Consider the following 18,254-nt stretch of genomic DNA (forward strand, 5'->3'; position numbering starts at 1 on the left):
ACATGTGAATAAGTTGGAGTGCATTCAAGCTACCACTTTTATAAAGCTATCACCTTTGTCCTCTTTTACTTGGTACCCATTTGCCACAATCAAGTTTCAACTAAATTTCAACAAGAAAATAGCTCAAAACCAGTTCCCCAAAAAAATTAATTCAAAATGACACTTTGCTGATTTTGACCCAAAAGAGTCCATATACAGAACAATCAACTTGAAACTTTTCCAGTTTTTTTTCTGACTCGCTGGTTATTTAAACCAAGAAAATGTCAAATGCTTCAACGCATGTAACGGAAATTCAACTAAATTAAAATTTGCCAACCTGTGAAAAAAATGATAATATCACTAGGCTAAGGGTTATACAAATGAAATGAAGACATACCTTGTACAGTATCGGCAGACACCATGCTGGTTTAGCCTTCATACTTTGGAGACTGCTCTTGTAATTCAAGTTTACTGCCTCAAAACAAAAGGCAGCCATGAACCACAGGGCTGATCTATTTCTAGTTCGACCTTCACATACGAACATCAAAAAAGTAAGCCCAACACTTCTGTCATGCACGCTACTATCATATTCACAAGAAAAGGTGACTACACGAACTAACTGCTATATTATTTGCTAGAGAATAACAATTAAGTATATTTACAGGTGACTTTAGCCGGCTTTCCGCTGCACTTGATCAAACAAAAATGCCTTTTTCAGGGCTCAGAACATGGTAAAAAAACAAAAACACAAACAAAAGAAGAACAATTGCCACCCAAAAATTTACCATGCCCATGGTTTCAAAACGACCCACAACTTACGTGGCCTTACAAGTGCAGCCACCGGTTCCCTCCTCTATCCTTAATGGTCAACTATCATCTTCGCTCCTGAAACACATCTCCTACATAAACATATATCGCCATATGGACGGAAAGCTCATTAAGCACTGTGTCCCATAAATAAATATTTGAGGTCTTCAGGTGTCAGGCGAGTGACTGTGCCCCCACTTCCATCTTCGCCAAATGCAGATGCAACCATTCTTCTCTTTTCTTCCTGCAAAACAAAGTAAAGCAAAGAAAACCAGATAATGATTTGTCACACTGGGACGTAACACAATAAGAAACACAAACTCAAAGGAGAATGATAAATAACTATTATCTCCATCAAAGAGAAAATCTCTCAGACAAATAAGAAATAGAATGATACCTGGAGAGCCAATATTCTGTCTTCAACTGTATCTTTAACAGTGAGTCGGGTTACAGTTACAGGACGAGTCTGACCAATTCTATGTGCTCGATCAATAGCTTGATCTTCAGTTGTTGGATTCCACCATAGATCCAAAAGAATAACATGACACGCAGCAACCATGTTCAACCCAAGATTTCCTGCTTTCAGTGACATTATCATCACAGTCACCTGCAATAATTTTCACCAGCTTTGATATTTCAAGCAACACTCAGATTAAGCAAGTATATCTATAGTACACGTGCAATCAATTCCACATAATTATACTTGACACAGTAGTACAGTAGGAACCTCCTACTCAAATAATGAAAGTTCTGACATAGTCCTCTCCTAAACTTCAGAGAGATCTATCGATAACTACCAACTGTGTTTCGAGAAAGCATGCCAATCATTAAAACATCCCGCCATAATGAAAAATGCAGAGATCATACCTCAGGATCATTGTTGAAATCTTTCACTGCCCTGTCTCTTGCAGCCAAACTCATTGTGCCATCAAGCCTCCTATACTGTATACAAAACTGATTCAGTGAAAACTCAACCAGGTCCAACATGCTTGTCCACTGCGAGAAAATAATTGTTTTTTTTGGTCCCGCCGTTGGTGGTCCATTACATCCTGCAGAACCATCTAATTCCGGGCTTGGACTCCTCAAATGAGACTGGAGGATCTCAATAACTGCCCTAATTTTTGATGAACTATAATCATTCTGCAGGACCATTGATCTATCATCGAATCCAGTATGCTTAGGACCAGCATCAATTTTGTCAGACATACAGCTTATCAAAGTAGCTTCAGAGAAAACAACATCAGAACCAAGCTGTTCTTTACAGCCATTAGCAGGGCAGGTATTATCATCCCCAGTCAAGTGCTCTGACACACATTGATAGCAGAAAACATGGCTACACATGGTAACAACAGGGTTCTCAGGTGGATCCTGTCATAGAATTAAAGAAAAAATCAAAGTTAGGTAACTATCATCAGATACTACACGTTTCCTTTCCAATGTATAGGTTGTTTATTTGCAGATGTAAATCAAAGATTTTAGAAATGACTCCTAAAACAGGAACAAGATTAGGAACTCACTGGGAGTGACTTGAAAATATTGCTCTATATATTTTATCATTGATAACATAAATGGATATAGCAATGTGTTTGTAACATAGAACTAGTCAATTCGGAAATTGCAGCTTTTAAAGAATCACAAACTTTAAGATACTCACATTGCACACATGACAGATGGCAAGAGAAGATTCCAAGCAATCCAGCAGATTAATCACCATATCATGAGGGAGTCTCTTTGCCATATCTACAGAATCTTTTCCAAAGGAGTCGGAATTAATACCTTTTACAAGAAGAGGGTGGTCACAAGCCTGACGAAGTCGCAAAAGCATCAAAAGAATGTTTGCATAGTTTTGGTTCAATGTGCCAGCAGCAGCATAAGCCTGGAAGGATCAAACAAACAACTTTCAGATAATCACAAGTCCATGGGATACATTGAAGCAGCAGTTAGTCCTCACAAGTCACAAGACCACAACAGTATTCGTTTTAGCGATTTAATCAAGAAACCGTGAAAAAGATTTTTTTATTTCCAAATTTAAATTTAACCCTAAAAGAAAAATCATTTCTTAATCACTTATATTATAAGTGTTTTTACATCAAAGATAACAAATACTATCCAATTAAGAAAGAAAAATAAAACATACAAATTAATAAACATGCATAATCAAAAAGTAAAATGTAAAAAATTAAAAGTGAAAAGGATATGTGATGTCTGAAATTTATTATATGAAAAATTATATTTCATATCTTATAGAGATATAAATTTCATTACTTCAATTTGACTTCAGATTTCATTATTTGTTTATAATAAACTTATATTTTCTTTCACTTCAAAATTAATTACACATAATATTTAAAATAATTTCGACTTAAATTGAACTGTTATTTTAAAATCTACTATAAGTATAATTTGTTGCTTTTTAAAGATATTTAGAGTACTTTTTAGCATTAAATACTTTTATCCTCTTAATTATATTTAAAATTAGTAAATTTGTGGTTATGCCCTTAAAGGATACTTTCCTAAATTTTAACTCGGTGCTACTTAACCCTTAAAATTATAAGGGTTAATTCCTAAAAAAATCACGAACTTTACACGAAATTTCATTTTAATCATGAACTTTAAAAGTTGTCATTTAAAGGCACGAACTTTCATTTTGTTTCAAATCTATCGCCAAAGTAAAATCCTGTGTATTTTATCGAACCAAAAATTCCTAATCCTATATACTCTAACTAAAAGATAATAAGATTTAATGTCGATTTATAATTTGGGTCTTTTATTAATGGTTTATTGAACAATTTAGTCAACAAAAATACACTGGAATGATAGATTTGAAAAAAAAATGAAAGTTCGTGCCTTTAAATGGCAACTTTTAAAGGTCATGATTAAAATGAAACTTCGTGTAAAGTTCGTGATTTTTTTTAGGAATTAACCCAAATTATAAAGTCGGTGCTAATCAATACTTCAAACTTACTATGTTTATTTTTTTTTGGTTAGTGAAAGGGTTTATTTGCACAGAGTTAGAATTAAGAATATAAATATTCTTTTATCAAAAATTTAAGGGCGTAACTGCAACTTTTGTCAAATTTTAAAGTTTGAGAGCAACTAGCAACACATGACACCAGCCAATGACCACCCATTTTCAAAGTATGAAATAAAACTCCTTGAAGATCATGAAACCTAAATAGCTAACAAAAGGTCAAAAGACCATCTTGGGCATCTTTCTATCAAGTGACGCTACTTATGTTTTTCTTTTTTCACTTATTCCTATAGATAAACATAAAGAAATAACAACTTTGCATATATCAAAAAATGGATTTGATATATTGTGGGTCATTGAACTTTTGAGTTATTCCAAAAGGGATATTCAATTTCAATTTATTTCTTTAAGGTTATCAAACTTCAATTTTTGTTTCAAAATGGTATTTCTGGTTTAATTTTGCTAATGTGGCTATCTGAATTAAAATATTTAGAAACTATTTGTCACGTCAACAATCCAATTATACATCATGTAAGTTAGTATCCATTTTTAAATAAATCATATAATTTAATAATCTTTCCTGACGTGATAAATATTCTTAACTCGGATGGCCACGTAAGCAAAATTAGATCGGAAAACCTATATGAAACAAAAATTGAAGTTCTGACCTTAAAGAAATAAATTTATGTTTATATCCCTTTTTGAAAGTTTAGTGATCCACAAAGTATTTGACCCTCAATCAAAACAAAGTCAAGTAGTTAGCAACAAAATATAATTTCTGCAAGAAAACAATTCCAAATACCTCAATCAAACAATCACAGATTTATAATTCTAGTTAGGAAAATGATCGGCACTTCAAGCCACCGTGCATGTTCTATTTTTTTTCACTCAAAACAAGGCAAACTGCCATATAATGTGCTTGTTTCCCACAAAATAATTGCTGGTAGAGATCAAAGCATCCATCGAGACAATCAGACACAGACAAAACAATATTACACATTCCCTCCATTCAAACAGATTTCGAATAAGCATACCTTGAATTTAGAACGTGAATCAGCTTCTAGACGGGTATAGAAAGCCCGCTCCTCAGCCGAAAAGTCTACCTTTGTCAAACAAATTGTTTTTGGTGGTAACTTTACTATGGGTTCCCCATCAATCAGTGTTCCTAAATCACATAAATTAATGATGAGCATCAACCAATAAGTGACATGCAACTTCCACATTCAATAACAATTATATTAGGTCACAAAGTTAAAGCGAAAGAACATAAATATATCCGGGTAGCACAAAATCGACAACTGAACATAGTCAAATCTCAAATGCATCAACGACCAGATGTGTTTAAGGAAAAAAAACTAAGTAAAGAGAAATTCTATTGGTATATATTCAAAATTCAACTTGAAAAGAATCTAGCAACAAATTTCTGTACTTATTTTCTAAAAATTTCTCGTAACTCTAAAAAGTCTGATTTTTAGTAAAGGTTGCTTTCAAACAATTTGGATAGCCCTCATCATGAGTCCATGTGGTAATTATCTTATATACAATGGGTAGCTTAAAGTTCTTTTGCAAAAGAACTTTTGAACATTATTTTTGAAAATCTCTTCAAAATATTCCAAAATTGTTACAAACTGGCAATAAAAAATGGTCAAGAAAACAAAAGAGGCAACAGCAGAGAATATAGGCCAAGATCCAAAATCCATCACCTCAACTAATGCATACATAAATCTTTTTGCTTAATCATATATCCCAAATGTCACTAAGAGATCCCTGCTGCCGCAATTCTAATGTTTTGAGATACTATTCAAAATTCTAGGACAGGAGAGATTTCTATGAATTCATGCCTTTGACATCCTGAAGCTATCAAACCTCGAAGTAGATAGCCAGATGATAATATATAGAACAAAAGCTTGAAGCCCAACAAGGTAACAACTGTAATTTGAACTGGAACATGATGAACACAACAACAACAAAAATATGACAAATTCTACCTCTCAAATTTCAGAGCCTAGATTATCCAATTTTCCATGCTAAAATGGAACCAAAAACTTGTATCTACAAAGCTTAAATATACCAAATAAATTCAAAAAGTATCTAGTATAAAATGAGCAAACAGGGAGATGATCCCCGCATTGTTTTTTTACTTTCAGCTCATAGCTCAAGTACATTAGCTAACCCAAAAGAACAATCATTGGAAGGCACCACCTATGCTAAACAAGCAATACACAGTGCACATAGCCTCCAAGGTGGAGTTAAAAGCTAATGTCTAAATGGATTCTATACAACATCAATAATCACTACAAGCATTCCCAAGACCGGAGACATGCACAAACGAACAGTTAAAATAGACTCAAACATGGGGGAAAAGATGAGCACCTTTTGTACGACGCAGCATTACTGCCCTAAGAACTGCTTGTAGCTTCTTGTAACCTTGAATTGAATTTCTAGATATTGGAACCTTTATTGTGGTGTAGAATGACTTATACAAAGCATAAGGTTCATATCTAAGAAACCTGAAGTAGCTATACAAATCATCAACGGCATTTTGAATAGGTGTTCCAGACAAGCACCACCTTGTTTTGGCACGAAGGCTGCAGCAAGCTCTAGCGACTTGTGTTCGATGATTTTTTATTGTTTGAGCTTCATCTAGTATCACCCTAGACCAACTAACCCTAGCAAGTGGACCACTATCATAATCATTTGAACAACCATCCATTCCGTTCCTACCCTTCTTCCTCTTCTTATTAGCTGTAGCTGTATTCTTTCTCTTCTTATTAATTGCAAATTCAGAAGACACTCCAAACTTTTCCCCATCCTTTTCATCTGCCTCATCCTCATTAACCATAGGTTGCTTTGGGACTTCATTAGTTACAATGGCGTAAGTGGTAAGAATGACATCATACTTTGCCACTTCAACAGGATCCTTTGTCCGAGTGCCTCCATGATAAATAAGATAAGAAAGTTGAGCTTCATCTGCAACTTTGTCTCTTAATTCCCCGGCCCATTGCCGGAGAATACTTGCTGGACACACAACCAGTGTACCTGCAGCTGGCCTACGTCTCTTGATATTATTTCCTGGAACTGGTTTGATATCATCAGAGTCTCTACTTTGCTTAACTTCATCTAAACCAGGACGATCATTCTCATCATCATCATCTAAATTTAACGCTTCAGATTTTTTATTAGATTGATCTTCAGGTTTTGATTTTCTTTGCAATGCCTTCTGCAATTGTATGAGGGCAATCATTGAAACAGTTTTACCAAGCCCCTGAAACAAAAATGTGTTTTTTTGCTTAGGTAAAACACCGATTAAATTGAAAAGACGTATAATCTCATAAAATTTCAATGACAAAGCAAAGAAATTTCTGAATGTATAAACCTGATCATCAGCTAGAATTCCTCCTAAACAATGCAAGCTTCTTGTTTCCTTCTGAATCATCCACGCTAATGCAATCTTCTGCAAAAAATATTGCCTTCAGTATAACAATGCGTTCAACAAAATAAAAGAACAGGATCAAAATAGATAAATGATATGACCTGGTGTCTTAGAAGAGGCACAGACAACAGACCATCTGGTAGATTAGCTTCAACTTTTGGTTGATTGAGTTCCTGCAAGAATCAAGATCCGTCCAATTTAAACTTTTGAACTCAAACACTAAATCCTCTTCCAGTAATTTAACAGAACTAAACAAAAGGCTAATTCTGTTTGTTAAATTCTCATGCACGCACCACATGACAGCAAAATTTTAAAATGACAAGCACACAAAAGCAGCAAATCTAGACGTCATGAGGCAGCAACTCCAAGAACTTGTACAGACTCGGTGGCATGCGATAAGATTTTTAAAAATCTAATTTTACATTATATGACAAATTCTTTTCAACTAAAAACACCAAGTTAACAACTATGCCATAAACAGGATCCAAATCCAAAAAAAAAAATAGAAACAAAAATATATATAGCAAACTATCTAAAACTCATGTGACGGGGCATGTTTACTTCACCATCTATGTTTCCCCCTCCTCTCTCTTTTTACTAAATATGAACCCAAGGAAATCATGTCTACCTTAGCATCTGCTTATATGCTAACTTAGATGATATTAGAGATATAAACAAGCTTGAGAAAAAAATAAAATTATTATTAAAACTTCTTTAACTGAATTTTAAATTAGCTCCTGAAAATGCTTTCTTTTATTAGTTCTTCCAGCAAATTTAAAAACATATTCTCCAAGAACTCAAAGATTACAATTTACACTTATACTCGGCTAAAAAATATATGTGAAGTAAAATAAACATAAAAATTCAGGCTGCTTTGATTGCCCTGTTTTGAGCTATAAAACTTGTTTCCTAATCCAAAAGAAAAAGCTACAAACTAAACATACATAAAATAGTTACAAAATGCTAACATATAAAATTATAGTAGAATACATAATGAATAAATAAAAACTATTCATTAAAGCATAAATCTTTAAAGATTGTTTAATTCGTCAAACTCACTAATAATCTTAGAGAATAGAATAAAAAAAATGCAGTGCAATTTAAAATAATGAAAAATGGTAGAGCTTATGAAAGCTTCTCTTTTAAGCAAATGGAAAGGGAATTGGATTACAGAGGCAGGTTTCCATCAAATAGCTTAGGAAGCAAACCTAGTTGAATAATTCCTTAAAATCGCTATCCCACTTGAATTTGCTAAGTACACTAATCTTGAATACCATGTGCTCGGCACAGTATTATTGGCTATGAACCCAATAAAAAAATGATTGCAACTTACAAAGAAACTATAGCTAAACTTGAACATAATTACAAAATATCAGTTAAGTCCACGAAATACCTCTAGTGCTGCTTGATAAATCAGCCTCTCATCACTCCCAGCAACCCCTTCTTCGCCAGCCATGGGACGGTATGACGGGTCACTAGAACCAAATTGTCCAAAAGGTGTAGACTTTCCATGCATCAAAGATGAAGGTAGTGTCCTACTTCCATTGTTTTCATACATCATACTCTCCTCATAATTTCCTCTGCCGTAGGTGTCCCTCATATAGCCCTTACCATGACTTGAACTTGGCACTGCTGGATGGTATGTATTTCCGTAAATATCTCGAGTGTGGCTGCTGCTAGCACCCTCTCCTAAGTTGTTCGATTTACTACTGATTGGAGATCTATGAAGAGAAGGTGGAAGGGTCCTCTTAAAAGCCTGTTGAGATGAAAGTTTCTCATAATCTCTACCGGAAACATTAGCAATTCGTGAATTAACAGTCCGAGGAAGACCCGCGTTCCCATTTTCTATAAGATGCAGAGAATCATCTGCTTGAGAAGTATGCCAATTTGATGCACTCCCATTAGTACCATTCGTTCTTTTTGGAGATGTAGCTTTTTGAGTTTGCCCACCATAGCCTGCGATATTTAATTAGCACACCTTGATTAGCAAATAGCAATTCAATCAGCTTTTAATTTTAAACGAGGTGAGTTTCTGCCAACAATATGAGCCACTAAGACCGTTGTGGGATCACTAAGCTTAGTGTTTACAAATAGTAAGATAACTGGAAAAAGAAGATAAATGAAGTCTGACCCGTACTCCTGGCATTGGTGTCAGCTGTAACAGCCCAAGATGGAAGTTTTCTAGAGTCGGCAGAACTCCTTACAGGTGATGAGTCAAAGTCAAAGTCAAAGTCTTCATCATCATCTATCATCAAATCACTGTCAGAACTGATATCTATAAGATTCATCGTAGACACTGGTGTTGAATTGTCCCTCTTCCTTCCTTCAATGAAATTTATTCGAACTGCTTCAGCAATATTAGTATAAGAACTCTTGAAAGGAAAGCCAACCTGAGCCCGAAAAATACATGTATCTCATGAACAGGTAAATAAGCAAAATTATTTGAGCAATCAGACAAAACATACTATGACTCACCAGATCCCTGCAATGCCTTGAAAGTAAGTTGCAAAGCGAAATACTTAAAAACGAGCAGCTTCTCCAAGTTGAACCAACAAACTCATATAGATTATCCACATTATCTGGCATCTATCTGATGTGCATTCCAACTACCTTCAGAATTTCACCCAACAGTCATTATATTTTAAAAGAGACAAAAATAATTTAGGATAAAAACCCAAATTTCCTTATTATAAAAAAAATTAACAGACCAGCAGATTAACTAAAGTAATTTAAAAAATTCATGGCATTATCAAAGTGAATGTCTCCTAACCATATATTAAGTGCAATACTAATGAAATTAAATTGCATGAAGTCGCAGCCCAAAGTAAGAGCAAGAAATCAACACAAGTAAAGCATGCAAAAGTGGAGACTTGCAGTAAATGGACATGTCATTCAGTAAAAACTCCATACTAATAATAACAACAATATAATAGCAAAAGTTATAGTAAATTGAAGGCATTTACAATTGACAAAGAGAGCGATCAATTGACGCAGGCATGTACACAAAAAAATAAAATGATTCTCATGGCGGAAGATTTAAGAAAAAAAATTACTGATGGAGAGTAAGAGTTGACAAAACCCTACCAGAGATGAGGAGATCGTCATTGCAATTGAGAAATTACAGGGATTGTTAGGGTTTGCATTTGACCGTAGCAGAAGAAGTGAGTTCGTGGATTAAAAAATTGAAGAAAAAAAAAATTTGAGTGACGAACAATTGACTGAAGAATTTACCGGGGATACGGAGAGAGAAGAAGCGTAGACGGTAGCGTTTTGCATAAGGAAATTAATATACTATGTTCTTATTATTCTTACGTTACTCTTCTTTTTTGCTGTTATTTTTGGGTATTTTTGATTTTGTTTTAATTAAACTCACTTACCCAAATTTTGGACAAAATCATCTGCTTAATTATTTTAGGGGTAATGTTATAAAAATTCACTAACTTTACACGGTTTTTTATTTTAATCACGCCGTTTAAAAATTGTCATTTTCATACACCAATTACCAATTTTTCCCAAATCCATACATCGTTCAAAAATCCGACAAAAAACTGATGATATGTCACTATTCGGTTCGTTATGGCATTGCCACTATCGGTTGTCAACTCAGCAATTTTCACCGGATTTTTGAACGGTGTATGGATTTAAGAAAAAATATTAGTTCGTGTATGAAAATGGTGATTTTAAAACGGCATGATTAAAATGAAAAAATACGTAAAGTTGATGAATTTTTATAACATTAACCCACTATTTTATTATATTAACAAGTCATGTTATTATATTTTCAAAAAAGAAACAAGTCATATTATTATTATTACTAGTTTACGGGTATCTGAAATCAGTGGTGGAGTCAAAATTTTACTCCCTTCGTTCCAATAAAATTGTCCACTTTGAGAAATTTTTTTGTCTCAAAACTCTTGTCCACAACTAACTTTTACACTCAAATTTTCTATATTACCCTTATTTAAAATCCACTAATTAGTAAATCGAAAGTAAATTGCAAATAGATCATGTATTAAATATGGGTATGACAAGAAAAGTAGTAATTTTTTTTTACAAAATCCATAAAAAAATAATTACTTTTCTTAAATTTTGTGATAAAGATAAAGTGGAGAACTCTATTAGGCGGAGGGAGTAACATTAAAAAGGCCAAATTATAAGTACTCCCTCCGTTCCGTAAAGATAGAAAAAGTAGTTATTTTACAAGAATTAAGAAAGTAATTAATCATAGGTAATTTGTGATGATTTTCTTAAATTTTTCTTTTAATTTCTTGAAATAAATAAGTGATTTACACGACTTAAAATCACTACATAAATATTAGCCAATCGAATTTTAGATGCATAAAAAGTATATATTGAAACTATAAATCAATTAATGTTAATATAAGGGTATTTTAAGTAATTTTATATTTAACTACCACTACTTTTTCTATTTTTGTGGGACAAAAAAAGTGAAGTAGCTACTTTTTCTATTTTTACGGGACGGTGTAGTATTATGCAAAGAGATAATTTTTAAAATTAAGTAAAAAATTAAAACTTTAGATACTAAATTTTATATGTTTAAAAAGTTGGAGGAGGCTATGGCCATCCCATCCCTTTTCTCCGTCATTGTCTCACATGAAATGAAACCGTTTCTTTTCTATAGAAAAAAGGGAAACGCTTGTATGAAATTGAGCTCACGGCTAACAATGCATTTCTGAACGCTTATACTATTTGAAGTATAGTTAATTGGTATATAAAACATATTTATGATAAATAATTGTTTATATTTATATTATATATTTTTCACTGATTTTAACATATTCATGGTATTTGACATACATTTTGAGCAATATAAATAATGAATTATATTTTATGAAATATGTTACATGCATTTATTATTTAATTGGAGACAAACTTTATGTTTAAAACAAAATCCTAATAGGAACTATCCTTTATAAAAAGGCCTAATGTCTTAAAAAAAACCCGACCTTTTAGCTCCTTTTCAATCATACTCTGACGTTGAAAATTTGTCAATTTTATCCTATTTTGCATTTTTGTGTTTCAATTGTACCCTGAAAAATTAAATTAACGTTTTTTGCATTTGGAAATTTGTTTAAAACATTCTCCATGTCTCGCATATATTGATTGTATATTTTTAAAATTTATTTAAATTTAATTAAATTAATTAAGAATTTAAATTAGTGTTAATTTGATTATGGTTTTTAGTTAGTTTTTAAAAATAAAGAACTTATTTATACTTTTTTGAATAAAAAAAAATTAATTTCATGTTTAAATTTAATTAATTGAATGATTTCATCATTTAAGTAAAAAAATTAACAAAAATTAAAATATTGGGGTACAATTGAAAACGGAAAATTCAAAAGTGCTTAAAATTGACAAATTTTCAACGTCGGGGTGTAATTGAAAAAAAGTTTAAAGATGAGGGTTTTTTAAGTGATTAGGCCTTATAAAAATGTACTTTATTAAATGTTGCATCATCCATGGAAACAAAAAGAGTTTAGAGATGTTTTGTTCACTTAAAATTTATGAGGTTGCTACGATGTTGCATTAGAATTATATATGTTTTGAAATATTCCATGATATGATTTTATTCATAAAGTATTAAAAATATTATTTTTAACTTTTTCTTAACGTGTTCAAACTGGGCGGTTATCCAAAAAATGGAAAAAATAGGATTGTATAAAATAAATGGAACCAATAAAGTCAAACTTATTCGACCAAATTAATCAAACTGAACTTCGCGAGTTTGAATAATTATGGGTTTAGTTTTAAACCTAACAAACCAATATATATATATATATATATATATATATATATATATATATATATATATATATATATATATATATATATATATATATATATATATATAACTCAAATATTTAATTTTTTTATTATATTTTATTAAATAATATATTAATATCATGTAATAAGTAATTATTGTCTTTTATAATTCTAATATTTATATATTTGCTGTGATAAAAAAATATTACTATTTTTATAAAGTTAATAAAATATAAAAAAATATAATATGAAAATTGTATGATTTTTTTATTGTTCATTATTATAATTTATAATATAAATATAAAAATTATTTTACGATGAATAAAAATGTAAACAAAAAATTACATTTTGTACTGTAAAAAGTTTAATGAACTTTTAAATGTTGGTTTGAGCTGAATTTAAAACAATTATCAAACCAAATTCCCAATTTATTTTAATTTAATTTAAAATGTATCAAATTAGTGTAATTAATTTAATCGATTTAATATTAATATTTTAATTCAAAATAATATCATCAAAATTCATTAAGCCTTAAAATATAAAAGGCCGTATAATCAAGAGAATATTAGGTATTTACCTAAAATAAGAAAATAATAGGAAAAAGTACCTCAACACGGAAAAAATATCAAAAATACATCAAAATGTTAAGCTTTTTGTTTTTTTACTCTCCGTGATTAATTATTTGTAATTATACTCTAACTATGGAAACTGACACAACTCTCTCTCTCTCTCTCTCTCTCTCTCTTCTCTCTCTCTCTCTCTCTCTCTCTCTCTCTCTCTCTCTCTCTCTCTCTCTCTCTCTCTCTCTCTCTCTCTCTCTCTCTCTCTCTCTCTCTCTCTCTCTCTCTCTCTCTCTCTCTCTCTCTCCGCGCATTCTGCATGTACCCACTACAAATTGTTAACAATTTGAACTTTTTTTTATTTATTCAATATCTAGTTTTTTTATTTCTTTTTATCTCTTCATTCTTTAAATTAATAAATATACATATTATAAATTACCAATAAATAAAACATTTTCTTTTCATTTATTTTAGTATTATCAAAAAATTTCTAATTTAAAAATATATGCTACTATTTAAATACTTTATTATATTGATAGCATATTCAAAAAATTATACAAACTAAATATAATAATTAAAATTTAAGATAAAATCACAGTATCACATTATCATATGATTATCACTGTATCACCTTATCATATGATTATCACAGTTTCACCTTATCATGTAATTATCTGTGTATCATATTGTATTGTCATCTTATTATCATGTCATTATCAGTATCGTATGTAGAAGATTATTATATGATAATGCGATGATATTACTGGATAATATTAGACAACATCATATTATTATTATTATCTTATTATCAATAAGAACCTTATCATACTATTATCTTCACATTATCATCTCGTTATCCTAATTTTTATGTAATTTGTTTCCATATAGGTATCATATTATTATACTATTATCATAACTTTCTTATTTAATTATCATTTGGTTATCACTGGTATAGCATGAATCTTTTTGTAATTATATTTTCACGTACGTTATCATCCAATTATCATAACCTTATCATACTTCATTATCATCTAGTTATCATACTCCAGTGTTATGATAACGACATGATAATATAGTGATACTCACATGATAATCAGACACTATTTTATCATACATTATCATGGATATTATCATAATATTATCATATAGGTATCATAAATATTATTATCTCGGTATCATAGTGATACTAACATGATAATCAAAAACTGATTTAGTTATCATAACATTATCATTCTATTATCATGAAATCCTTCTATATTTTTTTTACATATGTTATCATAAATTTATCATACTTCATTATCATATAGTTATCATAAAATTATCTCACTAGAGTGTTATGTAACGACATGATAATGAAGTGATACTCATATAATAATCAGAGGCTGTTATTTATAAGAAAAATATTTTTTCAGCAGTGTTATGATAATGTGATGATAATGCAGTGATACTCATATGATAATCAGATGCAGTTTTTTTTGCAAAAAATTATTTTTTTTGTGCAGAAAATCGTTTTTTTCATCATAAATCATTCTTCATGCAGATTTTTAGATATAAAATTAAAAAAAAATCAAAGAGTAATTTATTTATATATGAAAATTAACATAAATCGTATTAATTACCACGAATTAAGCAAAAATCACTAAAATCAAATATGAAAAGAACGATAAAGCGACAATAGAATGATGGCGAAGCAGTGGCGGACTGATGGCGGAATAGTGAAGAAGAAGAAGACGAAAAATGGCGTGAAAAAACAAACAGAGAAGAAGAAGAAGAAGAAGAAAGAGAGAGAGAAAAGAAGAAAAGAAAAAAGTGACAGCTGTTGTCACTTAGAGTATAAAAAATATGGTTAAGAGTAAAATAATAATAAAGTTAGGTATAATTATAATATAAACATATTTTAGAGTAAAAAAATAAAAACAATAAAAAAATGAGGTATTTTTTTTATCTTTTCTTTATTGAGGTAGGAAATCAAAATATTTGTAAAAATAGAGTATTTATCCTAATTTTTTCTATAATCAATATTAGAGGCCCAAGCCTATGTAATGTTGTGTGGGAGAGAACACAGCAATAGAAGTGGGCTTCAGAATTCAGATTAATACTCCGACGGTTCATTTGAGACCAATATATGAGTAGGGTTTAAAAAGTATTTTTTTTTTATTTTTCACTTTACTATTTGTGTTTGTCTACTTTCACTTTACTTGTAGTTTATTAAACAATAAATATATAATTAATACTATTGGTTCACTAAAAAAACTTATTTATTACTTAATTTACTTTTTGAATTATAAATTTAATATCATCATATGAATACAGGGTACAGTTCGTCCACTTAAGGAAGTAATTGGTCTCCGTGGTGGGAGGTGCTTATAATAATTTGCATTTGTTTAGTAATTTTGATTTATGGGGCCTACTATATCAGTATAGCAAACGGAAACAGTCTTATAATGATCCAGGAAACTGCCGCTCGCCTTTCTCGCTTCCAGCCGCCTCCGGTCACCGTTATCCACTGCCGCTTTCCCTTCTCGCTTCCGCCACCGATCTCCACCGTCTCGCCGTCTTTGTCTCCGTTATAATAAGAATAGAAGAAATCATTTGGTGTCATTATCTTTGGATCCTTGCACAATTGTTCGTTTTCAATTTCTGCATCAAATGGAAAATTCAGAAAAGTTTAGAACTTAAAGGAAAACATGGTGGACACCGGAAAGGAAGAAATAAAGGACTTGTTAACCGTCGATAACCGTCCAATCGCTGCAATTCTCTTCTTTCTCCATGGCTGGCAGGGATTACAAAAAGCGCAATATGGAGACAATTTTGAAGCTTCCAACATGGTGGTGTAAATGATGAGATGGTGAAAAAACCTTCACTGTCGTCCTCAACGGCCAGGTTCTTATATTTCAAATTTATATCTTTTTTTCTGTTATTACATGTTAAGATCTACTTTCAAATTGGTGATTTTTATTCAATATTATTTACTTGACAAAGTTTTTTAAATAATAATCCAACATTTAAAATTTTTAATTTTGAATTTAGTGAAAATTGAACATTAATACATTCGATCATTAATATACATTCACCCTACCATCTTCACTACCGTAAAAAAGAATAATCAAAGGAATGATCGTTTCAATTCAATGTTTCGCAATCTTTAAAAGATAAGTATATTTTTTCTTTTTCCTTTTAAATATGAATGTTACATTCATAATTATTATTATAGTTATGATTTATATTCTTATACTTTTCTAATTTTATATGGCTAATTGGATATGAAGTAGAGTTGTGTTTTTATTTGCTAATTTATCTATGAAAATATGTGTAAATAGGCATCCGATCGGCGCCGCCGGGTATGTTATTATCTTGCTTTTCCTGTATTATTACTTATTTTGAGTTTATAAAATTTGAATTACAAGAGTTTAAAATGTGGTACAACATAATAGTTCGTCCTTACAAATTTGCAAATTTTATTGATATTAGTTTCTTTATTCGATCATAAATGACCGCACCTTTACTAAAAGAGAATTGGGGCCTAATATCATAAGTGGTTGGATGAACGTAACTGTTTTTTTTTAATATGTTTTTAATTAATTAATAGTATCAATAATTAAGGTCAACAGTGGTGAAAGGTTATGTCACTATGCAAAATAAAAAATAAAAGGAATCTCAATTTTAATTGAATTTAAATCATAAATTATATCAATTTTAATTGAACTTAAAACCAAAATGGATGCCAATTTTAACTTGGATTTGTTTTTACTCCACTTTTTATTATTGCTTTGCTTGAAAAATGTTATTATGTCACGTATTTCTTTCTTTGTATTTTAACGGATCATCAAGTGATGTTAATTTCAAAAGCAAGAATTGAATTTTCAAATCCTAATGTATTTAATCTTTGATGAATGGTATTGTCAAAAGTAGATATTGTCAAAAGTAGATATTTAAAGAAATTTAGTTTTAATTATTTTTAAAAATATCTCTTCATTTGATAATATAAAGTAATACTTTGTTCAAATAACACGATTCTAACTATTGACAACTCAATCGAAATCAAATCCATTATAATAAAATTTATTATTTAAATTACTTACTATATATTATTTTTAAATAATTGTATAATTATATGTTATTTTTACTCTATTTAGATCTCATTAATTATATAAAAAATTTGTCATTTCAATTTGTGAAGTTAAAGTACTCCCTATGAGGTTAAAGTACTCCTTGTGAGGTTATTGTACTCCTTGTGAGGTTATTGTACTCCTTGTGAGGGTAAAATACGTTGATGAAGGCCTCTACCATCTGCAATGTACCAGATAAGTCCTGATACAGCTGTAATATAATAACAACTGTTGGTATGATTTGTATGAATATTTTGAGATTTATCACTTATTGTAGTTCTTGTTGTCTTTCAGGAATAATATCACCCGAAGTTCTGAAGACACTGGATAAATCGAGAAAGATATTCAATCAATAATAGAAGTCATAATTTTTATACCGTTCGTTTACTTTGCATATGTTAAGCGAATGTGTACTTGGATGGCCCATGAAGTGGCTAAAAAGTCCTTAAAGCCTCCTTTTTAGGAGTTATTATTGTAATCTCTGTTATTTAGTTCTCACAAACATTATGTACTTCTATTTACCGAAATTAATACAATTCCTACTTTGCCAAAAAAAAAAAAAATTATAGATTTAATATAAACTATTTTAATTATTTTACTATCAGTACTAT

The 18,254-nt window shown here is 30.7% G+C and overlaps 1 protein-coding gene across 4 annotated transcripts; it reads right to left on the bottom strand.

The window, feature by feature from the left end:
* Positions 1–582: 582 nt before the first annotated feature.
* LOC126680982 (helicase-like transcription factor CHR28) lies at positions 583–10,467 on the bottom strand. 4 transcript variants are annotated; one of them, XM_050376316.2, is made up of 12 exons: positions 10,275–10,467; positions 9,666–9,796; positions 9,322–9,580; positions 8,584–9,146; positions 7,292–7,363; positions 7,134–7,211; positions 6,131–7,022; positions 4,792–4,922; positions 2,441–2,662; positions 1,654–2,154; positions 1,184–1,393; positions 583–1,030 (listed from the first exon to the last, which is right to left on the bottom strand). In XM_050376316.2, the coding sequence occupies exons 2-12, from the start codon at positions 9,774–9,776 to the stop codon at positions 917–919; spliced, it is 3,153 nt and encodes a 1,050-aa protein (XP_050232273.1). In that variant the 5' UTR covers positions 9,777–9,796; positions 10,275–10,467; the 3' UTR covers positions 583–916. The 4 variants fall into 4 exon arrangements, with proteins under 4 accessions (XP_050232273.1, XP_050232274.1, XP_050232272.1 ...); XM_050376317.2 differs by having other exon boundaries at positions 9,328–9,580; positions 9,666–9,800; XM_050376315.2 differs by having other exon boundaries at positions 9,666–9,800.
* Positions 10,468–18,254: the final 7,787 nt, after the last annotated feature.

The sequence above is a fragment of the Mercurialis annua genome, linkage group LG5 (genome assembly GCF_937616625.2).
Source record: "Mercurialis annua linkage group LG5, ddMerAnnu1.2, whole genome shotgun sequence".
In the NCBI taxonomy this organism is placed as follows: Eukaryota; Viridiplantae; Streptophyta; class Magnoliopsida; order Malpighiales; family Euphorbiaceae; genus Mercurialis; species Mercurialis annua.

Coding starts and splice junctions, on each gene's coding strand:
- LOC126680982 (XM_050376316.2), bottom strand. CDS start 9,776: ATGCCAGATAATGTGGATAATCTATATGAGTTTGTTGGTTCAACTTGG. Junction 4,923..6,130: donor AATGCTGCGTCGTACAAAAG/GTGCTCATCTTT, acceptor TATGTGATTTAG/GAACACTGATTGATGGGGAA. Junction 2,155..2,440: donor CCATCTGTCATGTGTGCAAT/GTGAGTATCTTA, acceptor ATTCTATGACAG/GATCCACCTGAGAACCCTGT.